Source organism: Peromyscus eremicus, chromosome 4 (genome assembly GCF_949786415.1).
Source record: "Peromyscus eremicus chromosome 4, PerEre_H2_v1, whole genome shotgun sequence".
NCBI lineage: Eukaryota > Metazoa > Chordata > Mammalia > Rodentia > Cricetidae > Peromyscus > Peromyscus eremicus.
In genome coordinates, this window is record NC_081419.1 from 116,509,836 (window position 1) to 116,524,091 (window position 14,256).

At 41.8% G+C, this 14,256-nt stretch overlaps 1 protein-coding gene across 2 annotated transcripts in view; it reads right to left on the bottom strand.

The window, feature by feature from the left end:
* Kif16b (kinesin family member 16B) overlaps window positions 1-14,256 on the bottom strand; it is a 279,683-nt gene that overhangs the window by 23,450 nt on the left and 241,977 nt on the right. For both annotated transcript variants that reach the window (XM_059261536.1, XM_059261535.1), the window contains one exon: window positions 10,909-10,992. In XM_059261536.1, coding sequence (XP_059117519.1) covers window positions 10,909-10,992 — 84 coding nt within the window. The remainder of the gene's footprint in view (window positions 1-10,908; window positions 10,993-14,256) is intronic.

Genomic DNA, 14,256 nt, shown 5'->3' on the forward strand with positions numbered 1-14,256 from the left:
TGTGGATTTTTTATTTAGATAAAGGCTTGTTAGCCATGAAGGGAACTGGGGGAAAAGAATCTTTCCAACCGTTTGACAGGCACGGTGCTCTACCTGGCCTGTGGTTACCCTAAATGTGATTACAGAGCAGTTCCTTTTGGCTTCTAGGGTCTGTATGTTTCATTTGGAAACATGGTCTACTGGCTGTGCACTTAAAGTTCCAGACTCTTAAGGCATGGACTAACCTAGACATTAAACTCAAGTTAGAAAGAATGAGTGAATAAAGACAATGCTTGGTAAAGGAGGTGCAATAGCAACTTTAATTTTGGAATAATGGGGGAGTCAATCCTAATGACATATAAATTATCAGGCTTTTAGCAGTAGGTTACATACATTTCTAGTATAGCTTGCTTATATGATGATTACATTCCTTCCCACAGTAGCTTATCATTATACTTTCATGGCAAGTGATTAATGGTGTCAAGCACACCCAACTACTCATCTATTTTTCTTCCCTTTTGCTTTTAGCAAGCAATAAGGGGGTGTTGAAAAAATAACAAGAAAGATAGAAGTGAAATGGAAATGAAGAGAAAAAAGGAGGAAAACCATAAAAACACACAGTTGATGATCATATGAGGAACAAAAGATCATAAACACACAAAGATCATATGAGTTTCAAATGTTTATCTTTATTAATAGTCTAACTTTTGAGTAGGTCCACAGAAAGAGTTTCCTTCCTTCCTTCCTTCCTTCCTTCCTTCCTTCCTTCCTTCCTTCCTTCCTTCCTTTCCCTCCTTCCTTTCTTTCTTGTCAAGTGTTTAAGATTTTTCTACATATAAAATATTACCTGTGAAAACCATAGTTCAAGACTTCCTTTCAATCATATCTTTCTGTATTATTTTTATGTTTACTTCCAAATTATATAACTGTAATATAACAATATAGTTAAAAATAGTCATCTTTGACATCTAGGATTTATATGGAAGTGGAGGTGGAAGTATTCTAAGAGCCAGAGGCAGTGGACAACTTCAAGGGAATAGCAGTTTCTAGACACAGCAGGCCAGATGTCCATATGAACTCACAGACACTGCCATAGCTACCTTTGGACCCACAAGACCACGACAAGCTCAAGTCAGAGAAAAGCCCAGCATGGAGTGGTAGTGAGCACATTGTCCCACCCCTAGCCAAGCAGCTATATGCAAACGATAGCTGTTGGGAGAGGGGAAAAAAAATCACTGTTTTTCATGGAGTGACACTGAGATATATCAATCATACTCCAGGACAGTCCCCTTGCTCCAGAGTAGTTGGCCAACACAAACTGGACTCCGCGTTTGTTTGTAATTGTGTCTCTGCATGTATTTATGTGGGTCTTTTGGTGGTGGGGATGTTTTGCTTTTAAGAAAAAGAAAGAACATGAAGTTGGGTGGGGAGGGGAAAAGATATGATAAAAATATATTACATAAAATTCTCAAGAAATAAAAATATTTAAAAAAGAATTTATCAGATATATGCTAAGTTGTAGTTATTCCCTTACTCTCTGTGCCCACTTCAGTCTGGTTCCTTTCTAATTTCCTTACTTCAATCACAGTGTAACAGAGTAACACTGTAAAATTAGCCTGACGTTATCTTATAGTAAATGCTTTAGGAGGAGAGCCAAGGACACTCAAAGAGAGATCTGTACATAGTTTTAGTGCCATGAATTAATGCCTGTAAAGACTGAATGAAGGTGAGCTGGGAAGAGGAAAATGAATTTCGGGTCATAATAAAGGATCAGCCAGTTGTAATAAAGTTCTCAAGCCAAGATGGACTTTTGGAACTGTCTTGAAGAAGAAAGGGGCACCCAACTTTTATCCTCCAAATCAACCAGTCACTAGAAAGTGACTTGCTCCAAGACCATGGATGAGTAAAGTTGCTCTCCTCAATCAATGGCAGCTCTGAAGAGATGGGAGTTGAAAGTTTTCATCATTCACCAACCCTAGCAGCTGGGGATAAGGGCATTTCTAATCTAGCAGGCTTGAATTTGGGTAAGATATTGGTGAGCTTCTATTATATCCTTAGCTCACAAAATACAAACCCCTTGAGGCTAAGAAGAATGCTATATCTCACTGCCCAAGGGCCACTCAAATACTTCCTTTTGAATTCATATGGGGACAGAAAGTTGCGAAAATCTCTATCTGAACTTAAGTTTTAAAGACCACAGGCAAAGACAAAATGGACTCCAAGAGAAGAATGAATTGATAAATAACTAGAGTTGGGCTTTTGAGACCTGGAGCCAGGCTGTATTTTTCCCCGAGAATAGCACACAGTTTGCAGATGTTAAACACAGAAACCTCACAGCTAAGGGCGATCCTCATTGCTTGCGCAGTGGTTTACATTGGGAAGTGAAGGATGGAGAACAATTTCTCACACTAGAAGCAGGGTATCCAAGCCCCCTATTTGTCACCCCCACCCAGGACAGAATTCAACTTGGCAAAGGAGAGAAAGAGGATGGCAGAGTGCCACTGTCTGAAAACAGCAGGGAAGGCACTCCCTTCATCTTGAAGGCCTCTCCATGAGGATTCTCCGTAGAAATGTTTAATTTTGCTTTACTGTGACTTCTAGAAAACAAGGTGGGATTTCCCCTCTACTGAACAACAGTGAAGGTCACAGAGCTTCAGCTCAAACCTATGGGGTTTTTTTGACATTGGGTAGCCGTGGGACTGCCGTGTGTACACCCCTTTGTCTCTGGGCACCAGTATCCGCTAGCCCCCCAGCTCTGCTCAGCTTCCTCTCACACTCCAACAGCCACTTAACCCTATCCAGGATGCTTTGCTGTGGATAGTGGTGCTAATGGCCTAATAACAGAAAATAGGCCCTGCTAATACCAGTAAGCAGATAACCAGAAGAAAAAACACAAAACCCTGATGAGGAAGAAATGGCTCTTTGTAGGAGCCATCTCTTTAATCTTTGGCTGTTTTATAATAGTTCTATCATTAGACATTGTGTAAGATCAGCAGAAAATAGATGAAAAGAATGTTAAATTAAGCATAGATTCTAAAGAGCTTTCTGATAGCTAAATGTCTGAGGAAACAGAAATTGTGAGCTTTTTTTTTTCCTTCTTGAAATTTACTCTGAAATTGAAAAGACTCAGAATACATAATATATAAACCAAGTAATTGTGTTTTTTTGTTGGAATGTTAGTTTTCGAGATTAAAAAGAAACTGAGGTAGAATGAGTCATTATTGGCAGAAAAAAACTAGGTGTGTAGTATAGGGACCATAGTCAGAATGTGACTTAGGGCAGTGGATGGAGTGTAGGGACCACAGTCAGAAGGGGACTTAGGGCAGTGGATGGAGTGTAGGGATCATAGTCAGAAGGGGACTTAGGGCAGTGGATGGAGTGTAGGGATCACGGTCAGAATGGGACTTAGGGCAGTGGATGGAGTGTAGGGATCACAGTCAGAAGGGGACTTAGGGCAGTGAATGGAGTGTAGGGATCATAGTCAGAATGGGACTTAGGGCAGTGGATGGAGTTAGGGATCACAGAAGGGGACTTAGGGCAGTGGATGGAGTGTAGGGATCATAGTCAGAAGGGGTCTTAGGGCAGTGGATGGAGTATAGGGATCATAGTCAGAAGGGGACTTAGGGCAGTGGATGGAGTGTAGGGATCATAGTCAGAAGGGGACTTAGGGCAGTGGATGGAGTGTAGGGATCACAGTCAGAAGGGGACTTAGGGCAGTGGATGGAGTGTAGGGATCATAGTCAGAAGGGGACTTAGGGCAGTGGATGGAGTGTAGGGATCATAGTCAGAAGGGGACTTAGGGCAGTGGATGGAGTGTAGGGATCATAGTCAGAAGGGGACTTAGGGCAGTGGATGCAGTGTAGGGATCACAGTCAGAAGGGGACTTAGGGCAGTGGGATGTGTCAATACTGACAGCCATTACTAAGACACATGTTCAGCAGAAAAGGAGTTTGGAAAATAACTCCTCATTCAGTTTATTGCTCCAATTAGAATGACCTGTACCCATAGACTCTGGGCATCCTATATAGTGAGAGAGTATTTTAAAGACCACCTAGAACTGGCCTGCTGTTCACAGCTAAGCCCCACTGTTCTCCTGTGGACTGGGAGCAAGTTCAGAGAATTCCAACATCAGATAAGGCTACCTGTGACTATGGAAGTGCAAGGCAAACAGAAAACAAAATGCAGAGAACACTCTATAATCACATCTGAACACAGACAAAATAAATGTTCCCTCACCAAGACAATGTGACTGCTACCTTTTAAATTCAATCAAAGTTTAAACCACACAGTTTTGGATTTCTAGGTAAGAATTATTAGTATACTTAATCATAGAACAAACTTTAATACCTAGTCCAGAGCAAATGCTCATCTTTTTTTTGTTTTCCTTCGGCACAGTCTCTCAAATAATACAAAACCTAGAGTGACTTCGCATCACTTTTTTTCCTGAGGTGCCTTATAGTTCCCTTGTTGATTTGAGTCAATAGTCTTTAAACCTTGTCTAAAAGGTGGATGTATTCCTTGGGGATCTGACTGAAAACCACCGAGCCTTGGCTATTTTCTCTACATGAAGAAGCTCAGGGTACTCATCAGGTCAGCTGGTGACTTCACGGTGGGCAGGCTTGCAGAACTAACAAGCTATTAAAAAAAGACATGTAACTGTGAGGAATGGCGGTGCTATTTCCACAATGATCCTGCACCACTGCTCATTCTTACACTGGACAATGGTTCCACGTGATCCAAAACTTCAGACAGCCACTTCTCAGACTGCAAATTAGTAGACTAAAGAAGAGGCTTTATCCACAAGATAGTTCTAGTGCCTCTAACTTACCACAAGCAAGAACACTCACATGATTTCATGCCCACACTGCCACTGTCATCATTATTGTCTCTTCTTATCACCGCCACCACCACCACCGCCACCACCGCCACCCTCCTCCTCCTCATCTCCAACACTGAAGCGCTCCGCCACAATCTTCACAACCACTGCACCAACCAGCACGGTGGGTGTTCTGCACATGCTCTCCTTTTCTCCTCAAGGTGACTCCAGGAAGGCCATGCTGACATCGCTTCACAGACAAGGGAACTGAAGCAGTGACTAGCCGCTGCAAGGAGCAGAAGCAGGACCGAGGATGCTGCTCCCCAGGCCCACACTCTTAGCCCACACTCCTGGCCTACCTTATTAGTGCATTAACTAAGGGGATGAACATGTCTGCCCCTGTACTTTGAAGAAAATGTTCTAGAAATTCCTCAGGTTCTTAGTTCTAAAGGTGGTTCTATTGCTCTTGAAGGCTTTATAGTTGTAGAGAATTTCAGATATTTTCTTACATCACAGTTATTCCCTGAAGTGACAGACTATTAGGATGATTAGCGGAAATTTTTCCAAGTGGGAAATAATGCTCTCTGAAATGAGTAACCTAAAATGTACCTCTCATCAATTAACAAAAATAAAACAAAACAATCTGATTAATTTAGAAGCTAATTTGGACAGGTTTTCTGGTAATTCATCAGAGGTGAAGCACATGTGAAGGATCAGGGGAGACAAAGAATTTAATCAGCTGTGACTCTGCTACCTGACTAACTTAAGATCTGTGAGACAAGCAGGGATGGGAACAGGGAGGTGGGAATTGTGGGGCGGGTAGGAGGGGGTTCGCTGGGGTAGAAACAAAGAAGTGGTAAGGGGGTGATAGGAGAGGGTTCCTGTGCAGATGGGAACAGGGAGGTGGGAACTGGGGGAGGATGATAGGACAGGGTTCACTGGGGGTAGAAACAGAGAAGTGGGAACAGGGTGGTAGGAGGGGGTTCCCATGGGGATGGGGACAGGGATATGGTAAGGGGGTGGCGGGACGGGCAGCTAAAATAAAGTGTGTGTGAAAATGCAAAACAATTAAAAATATATCTACATGGGAATAATGTGCCATTGTAAATCTTTAAAATTTAATAAAACTGTAAGCAATTAAGATTTAGAAACCTTATTTGCCACAGAGCAAGTCAGCAACCACAGTACACATTTTCCCTTCAACAGAAATGTATGTGAGATCATAACCAAAGGCCATCTCGCTGCCATGGTCATTGACGGGATTTCTTTTCCTATTGCTGTGATAAACAACCTTGACAAAAGGAACTCTGGGGAGAAAAGGTCTATTGTGGCTCACATTCCATGGCAAAGAAGTCAAGACTTCTTGAAGCAGCTGGTCACATCCCACTCACAATAAGGAAGCAGAGAAGGCTGAATGCATGGTGCTGTTTTCCTCCATTTAGATAGTGCAGGATCCCAGCCAGCGAAGGGTGTGACCCACAGTGGGCAGGTCTTTCTACCTCAAATAACGTAACTAAGGGCATGCTGATAGGGTCTCCTAGGAGGTTCTAGATTTGTCACACAGACGACACTAGCCATCCCAGTCACATAGCAGGAATGATAATGAACTACTTCAGTTTTAGAACACTGTATGGCACAGAGAAGTGTCATCCCAATTTTGATGAATGGAATGACATTTCAGAGAAAAAAAAAAAACAGGTAGCAATGCTTGGTCAACCTTGTAATAAGCCTGAATTTATCCAAAAGTAACACTTTTTTTTTAATAGAAAAAATGAAACGTGGAATGATCAAGGAAAGGCCTTGCTCTGGAAGCCATGTTGAAAGTGAGCTGAGGCTTCACCACTTCCTCACTAGCTGTGGGACCTTTATCATCCCAAGACACAGTTCCTCACCTGTGAATAAGGAAAGACCTCCCCTCCCCAAGCTCCCTGTGAGAAGTGGCTTATTACACGTGTTTAGCACTTGTTAGTCACCACATGTGAGAAAGCAGGCATCTGTGGAGGGGTAGTCAACTGTCTGTCAATGTCAATCTGGAATGGCAACAGTGGCGGTTTGTCACGCTTCAGCCCCAGAGTCACAATGTCTAGCTTCAAAACCATAATCCACCCTACATCCTCCTTCTTCCCTCCCTCCCTTGGTTCCTTGCTCACCTCCTCAGTCGGAAACAGAGAACTCTTTACCTACACTGCCTCACCTGTCATCTTAGCTCCCTGATGTTTTCAGGGTTGGAGAAGGAATGTCCAGAGCCTGGGAAGCACATCACACACCTGCAGCATGGTTAGCAGAACTTGATTGCTCGAAGGCAGGGTCTACCTTCACACACACCAAACTGGTTCTAGCTGGGTCAGGAAAGCAACAATAGGAAAATTCACTCAAGTTAGAAATATTTTACGATTCTATGGTTTTGGTTTGTGTGTGTGTGTGTGTGTGTGTGTGTGAATAAAAGTGCCAGGAAGCATGTGAATGTGATATATGAATCATCTGCTCATCTGCGGGGCAGATTATGTAAAACAGGCTCTAGTTATGAACAAATGATGCCATACAAGGCTCTTTGGGTGGAGACATTACAAATGTATCAGTAAAGGTGCTGAAGGGGAGGTTATAATCCTTCATTCACCATCTCATTCCTACTCCTGTGTTTTATGATGAGAATGTTACATGCCACAATCCTAGTCTCCCATCATCACCGAAAGACACACAACTAATCTTTCCAAGGCAAGAAATTCACCTTAGAAACATCTCTTCCTATCACACTTTTCATCCCTACCCAACATTTTAGGAAATAATTATTTTAACAGATTAACTTTTATTACTTGGAAAAGTGCTACACACAACAAAACTCACCAAAAATCACTGTTTTATACAGCTCTATCAAGGTGACTGTCTTTATAAAATTGTATTTCTGGATTTTAATAATTTTCATTCCTTTTAAGCAGACATCATGGATATCAGCTAGTACACGACTTACTGGAATTCACTTTTCTTTATGTGTTTATATACTTATGACATCTCTAGATAAATTTTAAGAGAGAAGCTAAGCATATGTTCTTAGAGGGAAAGAAATATGTCATTAATCTTTGTGTGCTATATAGCACTTAGCATTGGCTCCAGCGTGGGAGGGAAATTAAACAAATGTTTGCTGAGTTAAATCATAAGCAGTTAACAGAAAGTAACTGTTATTTTTCACATAAAAATACACTAACTCAAGTGGTGGCTTCTGATGCTAGAAGATCAAATGAAAAGTCTCAATAGCCACAGGAAATTATTGTGAGAATCTCAGATTAATTTTCCATTAAACTGAAGGTGAATTATACTTGCTTCTTGAAAAGAAGATAACTCTGTAAGATTTAACACTCAGTGTTAGGTGAAACACATTTATCTTCAAACACAAGTGCCTATTTCCCCATGCTATGAAACACATCCTGTAACAGCACCAGTACTGAACAGTCCTAGGCAACCATGTGGGGATACTTGCATATATACAGTGCTGTGGTTGGGGGAAGTGTCCAAAGGCATATGTGTTAAAGACTTAGTCGATAGTTTGGTGTTCCTGGTAGGTAGAGGAATCTATGACAAGTGGAGCCTAGTGGGAGGAAGTTGGGTAACTGAGGACATAATCTTGAAGTGGATGTTGGGATCTTGACCACTTCCTGTCTCTCTCTCTCTCTCTGCTTCCATGGTCACTGTGAGTCAAGTAGCTTCCTCTCCCTTGTGTTCCCAGCATGGTGTTCTGCCTTGCTACAGCCCTAAAGGGAGTCAAATGACCATAAGTATGGACTGAAACTGTGAACCAAGATGATCTATTTGTCTTTTTAGGCTGCCACAGAGTGAGACAGGCATATAAACTCAGCAGTGATGATTTCATAGGGCTAAGTGATGACATGGGTGTAACAGGATGGTCCAACCAGCAGTCCACGGGTCACAAGCAGCTGCATGGGGCTGTTAATAGCCACGAATGCCCAAAATTGCAAGCTTCTTTAAAACACTGAATTTTTTACCCCTAGTTTTTGTTTGTAACTCAGTTGTGTTTCTGGAGCATGAACTTTCTAGATGGCAAAGTCATTCCAGAAAGTCAAAAGGTCGTGTACCCCTGAATAGGGGACACTGAAGGAATAAATGCGGACTCCAACTGAAAATACCATGCATGAAAGACTATTCTACATTTGGAATGGAAAGCCAAAGGCCACCAAGCTTTGTTCTTAAAGTGTCACCAACAACCACCAGTCTATTGTGGCAGAGTTGGTCTCATGTGAGTGTAACCAGAGCTCTGAGAAGCTAGGGACAACAGCGGCCAACAACAGCCAATAATCTATTTTTAAAACAGGTTTATAGCCCACCATTCTCCACACTTTCATTAAAGATAAGGCTACATAGTCAAGGCAGGTAAAGTGCAGAGAAAGAAAACTACTTTAAGTGTTAAGGTTTTTATTTGTTTGTTCTGAAAACTTATAAGCACTTACACAGCACTTTGAAACTCAGAGAACTTGATCAGGCAGACTCGCCAAAATAAGCTTGAACTTGAAGGCCGATTCATTCATTGAATTTTAGGGCCATGCATCATAAGATACATTTTTAGAGCCCATCACAGCCCTTCTAGAGGCCAGTCTTCCTGGATTCAGGCAGGACCTCTTCAAATTTGTAGCTTCAGTGTGACTGCAGAGTCTGGAAGCACGCTTTTCACTGAAACTTGCTCTCTCTTAGAACAGGTCTCAAAATCCCAGAATACCTGTCAGTGCATCAGTCTCTCCATGTCTCCCCTTTGCTGTCACAGAACCTTCTAGACAGAACAGCTCCTAGACAGTTCCTCACACCTTGCTTCACTGACACCAAGTGAAGCCCACAGGCAGCCATGTTCAACTTGGCAGCCTAGAGGAGCAAGACCATTTCACTACCAAAATTTTATATTGTACTTTACACTTTAGAAAGGCCTGTTCTGATAGAATCTCATTTCTAATAAAACTTATGACTATTTTTGACAAAGACTGTGGTGATAGTGTGTTCTCCAAAATATTGTGTACCCTGATAAACTTATCTGGGGTCAGAGAACAGAACAGCCACTAGATATAGAGGCCAGAAAATGGTGGCACACATGCCTTTAATCCTAGCATTCCAAAGGCAGAGATCTGTCTAGATCTCTGTGAGTTCAAAGCCACAATGGAAACATCCAGGCGTGGTGACTCATGCCTTTAATCTCAGGAAGTAATAGCAGAAAGTAGAAAGGTATATAAGGCGTGAGAACCAGGAACTAGCATGGTTAAGCTTTTAGGCTTTTGAGCAGCAGTTCAGCTGAGATCTATTTGGATGAGGACTCAGAAGTTTCCAGTCTGAGGAAACAGGATCAGCTGAGGAACTGGCAAGGTGAGGTGGCTGTGGCTTGTTCTGCTTCTCTGATCTTCCAGCGTTCACCCCAATACCCAGCTCCAGGTTTGTTTTTATTAATAAGACCTTTTAAGATTCGTGTAATAAAAGACATAACAAAAAGAGCTTTGAAAGCTCCCCTGAATTGCCCTGGAAAAGCACTCACATTTTAACTAAATATAAGCAACAGTACACTCCTCAACCCATAAACTAGTGACAGCAGTCAGCCATGGATACTGGCAACAAGGCAGCCACAAAAACAGGTTGTGTTAAACTGATTTCTATGTGTAGCTAGCTTGGCAGATTAAGTTAAAATACATCCAAAGACTCTGAACTGGGACTAAAATAGGTCTGAATCGTCTCCTTCCCAAGGTTCTTGAAAAAGTAACAATGACGACACACTGTAAGTTCGGTTAATTAATTCCAAGTATTCTTCAGTGAGCTCTGTGCTCTCCTCCTGTATCACATGCCATCTGGCTGTGGGGAATATGCAGTGCTCACTCACATCCTGCTTCCTAGCCCTCAGAACAAAACCTCAAAAATCGGAAAAATGCTAGCCAGACCAGAGGGGGCTAAGGACCTGATTTGAAATCAAGCGACACCACCACCCTGTGTCTACTGTTGCCATCTCCTGTGTTAATGAAGCAGCTCTTCACAGTCTCCAATAAAAGCAAAGGTTCCAACAGAAGACATTCTTGCCAATCAATCAGATGGTGGATGTTCTACACAGGGAGGCGAAGGCCTTGACCCCTTACCTCTAAGTGCGTCCGCCGCTCGGCAACCACTCGCTCATCTTTGTTTCCAAACAGCTTCTTTGGGGGGAATTCAAGAGCAGCAAGCTGAAATACAGATTTAAAGAGCTACATTAAGGTCATACCTATGATCTTTTGTCTTTAGAATCCCTATTATGGAGCGAAGAGAGAAGCTTAAAGTATAAAAGTGGTAGGTTCTACCTCCAGTTGCCATCAACATTGAAGAGGTTAGGTAACCATGGGTCAGATTCCTCAGTGTCAACTGAGAAAACAGGAAAGTATGAATCTGAGCAACAGACTTGAAAGACCAGACTCCACAGCATACAATACCTTCTGTAAAACAGACAAACCCTATTATGAGACAGAGCTGGTGCCTGTGCATCAGGCAAGAGCTCCATCGCCGAGATCCTGCCCACCACTGAGTTTGTTACGTTTGTATTTTTAAATAGGATCTCACTCTGCAGCCCGCCCAAGCTGGCCTAGAATTAAGTATATAGCCCAGGCTGGCCTAGAATTAAGTATATAGCCCAAGCTGGCCTAGAATTAAGTATATAGCCCAGGCTGGTCTTGAATGCAGGTGATTCTCTTGACTTACACTCCAGTGTGTGGGAATTATTGTCAGGAGCCCTCACACTGCTTTTTATTTTTATTTTATTTTGATGCATGATCTTGATATTTTACCTAGGCATTGAACTTGTACAGTAGCCCAGGCAATTACTACTTTTCTATGGAAATGAGAATTTGAAAATTCGACCTACAAACTCCCTGGTCATTTTGTAAAATATTTCTTAGACAATTACTAAGGTTCTCTAAACAGTCCACATTGCTTTCTTTTAGGTTAGTGCAGGTGAAGATTGCCCAGAGAAAAGGGCTCCTCATTAAATCCGTCACTTCATTTCCTAAAAAAATAAAGGTTTGGAATTAGTTCTCTAGTTCGGTCTTAGGGCCCACAGTCATCTTCCTTAATGCTCTTCCTCTTGAAGGCATACAGATCATAAAAGGAAGGGAAGTTTTACTATATGCCAGGCTAGAAAGGACCACATTATCTAGTGAGACTCTGACTATGCAGGCTTACACTGGCAGAATGGGTGCTAAGCTGCAATAATTGATGCTCTGGGTAGAATTCACTGTTTCCTTATTTCTCACCTTTGGTGGACAAATTGAAGTCAATGAAGCATTATTAAGAAAATTATAAAAATATTTCTTCTACAAAGTAGGGCACAATAGGCCACAAAATTCCAATTTATACCTATGCAAATCACAAGGTGATTTAAATTTGTATTGCCACAGCTGAAGCTAAAAAAAAATTAAATTAAAAGAAACTGGCTTCTGTATTTAAGACTTTGAAAACACAATAAAATATGCTAGAAATACCAAAAAGCATACTGTGTAAGAGAAAAACTTGACTAATGTTCAAACTCTGGGTACCTTGCAGCCAGCAGCTGAGTCAACGAGTGAATGTCGCTGCCCCAGGATGTGCTCTGCTTCCGCTTCCTTCTTCCCACTCCAGGAGGGCTAACAGTAGCCCAACTGACGTCTAATAGCCAACTTCGGTTCCGTTTTTCATTTTGTATGGGCAGTACTGACACTGAATCTTGTGCAACTAGACAAGACTCTACCACCAAGCTATATCCTCAGTCCTGTTTTTACCTTTAAAATTTTGTGACAGGAACTCAGTGTTAGAGACTAGTCTTGAATTTGTAATCCTCCTGCTTCATCCCTCTGAACATCTGGAACTATAGGTCTGCAACATTAGGCAGAGTTTCTTTCCACTTACGAACTTAATACAAATGGTACCACACAGGTTGTGTTTTGGTTTTTTGAATCTACATTTGCTGCACATCCCCATTGTTATACAGTATTTTGTTATGTGAATTTTCTACAACTTGTTTGCTTTTTTCTTTTTTTTCTGTTGCAGTTATTGAGCTCTTTCTTAGTTTCCAGTTTGGAGATTTTGGGAACTATGCTGGTGTGAATATTTTCCCCTAGGTCCGTTGATGAACAAATTCATGTACTTTTGTGTTGGTCATACTCTTAGGAATAGTAATGCTGGGTCACATGGTATGCTATGTGTTCAGCTATATTAAAAAACTACTGGACAGGCTTGTGCAAATGGTTTCAGTAGCTGACTCTCTTACTGAAGCTCAGCTGTGTCAGGTCTCTGCCAACACTTGGGTCTGTGGGTATTTCCATATCAGCAGTGCTGGTAGGTAAGTAGTCATTTCTGCTGTGCATCATGCTTGCATGTCTCTGATATCTAATAATGTTGGACATCTTTTCACTGACCCTCCTGGCCATTCAACTATTTTACCTCTTAAAAATTTTGAAATTAAAATATAATTATATAATTTCCTGTCTTTCCTTTCTTTCTCCTAATTTCTCCCCTCCCTTGCTACATAGCACCCCTTTGCACTCTCTAAAATTCATGACCACTATTTCTTAATGTTGTTACATGCATACCTATGTGCGTATGATTGCATGTACATGGGTATGTGCATGGGCATCTACATATAGCTCCTGTACCTAAGGCTGGGGACCATATCATAAAAGGGACTGGAGAGGTTGTAAGAGCGAGAGGAATAGGAAGTATGTTGTGAGATTTCATCTTCCAGAAATGTCAGAGATGCTATGCCCACAAAGTCTCATCAACACGGCTGCCTAAGCAAGGCCTGAACAAGGGTACCACCAATAGAACTGCTAACATGAAGGGGAAAGCTCATGAGATCTCAGTCCTAAACAAATAACTACAGGCAACTAAGGAATGCTAGGAGTGGGAGAAAGAGTCTTGCCTAGAGGAGAGTCCCCACACTGGTTATCCAGTACCAAGTGGTCAATCCTGAAATCATACACACATTTTGTCCTTTAGAATGAAGACACTGTATTTTCTTTAGAAATTCTTCCTTTACTTTAATAAAGGTGCCACTGATGACTTTATAGTCCCCTTTCAAAGTTAACTGTCAGGAGGGTAGAGAGTTCCACATACCAGCTCTGTGTGCCAGGGCAGAGAACCCTTGGGGGTGAGAGGCTCAATACTAGAGGAGGGATCTCATTCTTTCTCTTTCCCCCAAATGCTCCAGTTTTATTTCTGTCATTCAACTTTGAAACTGTTCAAGGCAGAGTGAAAGACTAGAGGCACCAAGATGAGAGAGATTCAGTTTGAATCTGGTTTGCCTTTTAAGTAGCTAACTAGCTGGACTTCTCTAGATCCAAATTCCCTCTGTTGGAAAACACTACAGATAATGATATTGAACATGACAGGCTTCTATGAAGAGTTAGCAAAGAATGTTGAATGGAATGTAGCCACATAAATTATTAGTTGTTTGAGGTCTGGTAATCCACTACATAAGCAAG